This window comes from Chrysochloris asiatica, unplaced genomic scaffold (genome assembly GCF_000296735.1).
Source record: "Chrysochloris asiatica unplaced genomic scaffold, ChrAsi1.0 scaffold00154, whole genome shotgun sequence".
NCBI lineage: Eukaryota > Metazoa > Chordata > Mammalia > Afrosoricida > Chrysochloridae > Chrysochloris > Chrysochloris asiatica.
Window position 1 is genome coordinate 5,905,190 of NW_006408672.1, and position 2,785 is coordinate 5,907,974.

At 39.1% G+C, this 2,785-nt stretch overlaps 1 protein-coding gene across 1 annotated transcript in view; it reads left to right on the forward strand.

Moving 5' to 3' along the window:
• DSCAM (Down syndrome cell adhesion molecule) overlaps positions 1-2,785 on the forward strand; it is an 888,132-nt gene that overhangs the window by 418,610 nt on the left and 466,737 nt on the right. The window contains exon 8 of the mRNA XM_006870860.1: positions 1,816-1,838. Within this exon, the coding sequence (XP_006870922.1) occupies positions 1,816-1,838 (23 nt within the window). The remainder of the gene's footprint in view (positions 1-1,815; positions 1,839-2,785) is intronic.

A 2,785-nucleotide genomic window follows, 5' to 3' on the forward strand; every position in this document is an offset into this window, starting at 1 on the left:
ACAACAACAACTATATATATATATATATAATCTCAGGCAGCATCTGGGTAATTTGTTTAGATTTTTTTTTTTCTGTTCACCAACTCTCCCTGAAGACACTATTCTAAACATTTTTTATCAAAGGAAATAATTTTCATTTCCCAACATTCTTTATTCTATTCTTTATCCAATCTATCTACATTTTATACTGTCTTGTTTCTTGTTCATATTTTTATTCAATTGTATATTTCTTTAAACATTTAAAAACATTATATACTCTATATCCAGTTATTCCATTACCTGAAGTCTCTTGTTTCTTCAGACTCTTCCTATGATAAATTATTCTTTTGTATGTTAAGTGTTTCAGAATGGAAAGTCAGGATTGGGAGGGAGGGATTGGGCTTTATCTGTAAACATCCTTGGAGTTCTTGCAGTCTGTTCCTCTAGGAAAGCCTTGTTTTTGCCAAAAGCTCTTTTTTTTTTTTTTTTTTCCTTTATGGAAGCAGTTTTTCTTGTTTGTTTTTTAAGGTTTTTATTGTGGATTCAGTGAAAGTTTACAGGGCAGATCATCAGTTTTGCATTCAACAAATCATACATCTTGTTTCATTATAATGATTATAATCCCCTCCAGGTACCATCAGTTAACAATATTTCTCTCTATTCACTTTAGCTTTTTAAAAAAACAAACAAAACCAATCAGGCATATATAATCATTTACACCTCCAAAGGGCACATTCTGCAAGTTTGCCTCCTGACCACCAGCTCTCAATCCCTCTCTTCCCATGATTCTAGAGTTCTCAGTCGCTCCATCTTTCCATGACCCCATCTCTGCCTCCATCTCTGGTGTCGCTGCTTCTCTGGATAAGGTCCCACATTCTGTTTGTGCTCTTCTCCCTTGATGGTCCTAGGGTCCTCTATTCCTGGATTGTAAGGTTAACCACTCCCCTTTTTTAGTTACCAAACTTCTACCTTTACAATTGTGATAGTCACAATTAGTCATGATAACAGTTATTCACTATTGAATCAAACGAATCTTATCCCTATCTCTTTTCAGCAGACCCATCTAGACAATATGAAAACTATTCAGTGGGGACTCTTTCTCCCCCACCCCCACTCTTAAACTAAACTCCCTCTTGAAACCTTGAAAGCCGGGCACTTCATGCCTTTATTGCCCCCTTAGTTTAGTAGCCAATGTGTAAGTTGCCCTTCCTTGTCTACCCTATGTACAGAGGAGATAGCGTTGATACTTGACGTGAAGACTTCTTCCCTCTCTGTTGGTATTTAGAGTTACTACCGGCTTGAGTATAGGACAGGTTCATTAAATTGTAGCAATTTACCCTTGTTTACTTTATTAAAAAAAAAAAAATTCTTTTTGTATTCTTCCTTGAGTCGAGTTCTGATTATCAAGCCTTTGAGGCTAGGTCAAATGTGTACTGTCTGCAAATTTGGGTGTTCTTGTGCATCTCCCTTCACTTCATATCAGCTAGCTGCTTCAATCTCAGCTCTACCCCTCTGTGGATATGTCCTTGTCCATGGGCTCAGATGTCCTCAGGTCTCACCACACTTTAGACCAACCAGCCCTTCTTCTTCTCTATCTCATCTCCAGGTCAGTGGGAGTCAATAATGGACTGTGGTTGAACTCAGTCCATTTCTTCATTGCTGCCTTTCCTCCTCTTCCACTCACCAGTAGACCAATGTGGTCACCAGCAAGCTTACATGCCTGCTCATGTGTTCACATTGAGTTTCAATCTTAGAGGGGAGTTTGTCCTGAAGGAACTTGATTGCTTGCCTTGAAGGCTTCCTGGCAAACATCTTGCTTATTCTTGTAGTAGCCAGTCATGCTGACATTTTTATTTTGGGTTTTTCCTGACAATCTTTCTTTGAAGATGTATCTTCTGTTGCTCTAGCTATTCCAGGCTGGTCTGCTTGTCCTTGCTAGTGGGAATGTCCCACCTCATAAGGTTCTGGATGGGACTCAGAATTACACCTAAAGTCCTATACTCTGCAAAGACTTTGCAAAAGACCTGTTTCACTGGACAAGTTTTAGAACCCCTTTTAGGTATTCCAATCAGTTATAGGCTGAAGACAGGCTTACAAGTTTTCTGTAATCTTTTTTCCCAGCATCCCTTTCTATCCCACTCAAGTGTCTATTTTAAAATAATAGCCAAGGGAAACCAATATTTATAAGACAATCAAGTATTTTAGTATTATTTCCCCTCTTCAAACTGTGCCTAGCTCCCTGTAACCCAGAGCCCTGTTGTTCCAAAGTTGAACATGCATCACTCTTTATCTCTGTCCCACTTAGGCCATGCAAACCTTTCTCAGTGTTCTCCTATCTATCTTGTTCTCCTACCTACTCCCACTTCTTGTATTGCCCTCCCTAACACCCGAATTAAACCCCCACCCAACCCCATTGTTATGGTTACCTTATATTCTGTTAACTCTTCCCTCCATGTAAGACAGTCTATTTTATCCTGTAATCGGCCTTATCTTCTCACCACCTAGATCTCTGTTCCTCTGTGTTTACCTTCTTTCACATTGTAATTGTTCTGATTATAAACTGACCTCCCAGATCCTCTGTTCTTATACTTTTATTCTCTTCTTGACTCTCCCATTTGTCAGTTGAGTTCAGGGTGATGCTGCTACGTATAGTCTCTGGTTGTTGTCTGCTCTTATTGGTTCTCAGTCCACAGAACTTCCTTTAGGATATTTTTCATAGCAGGGTTGGCTTTGGCAAAATCCCTTAGCTTCTGTTTATCCTGAAATGTTTTGATTACACTATCGTATTTGATTGACAGCTTTGCTG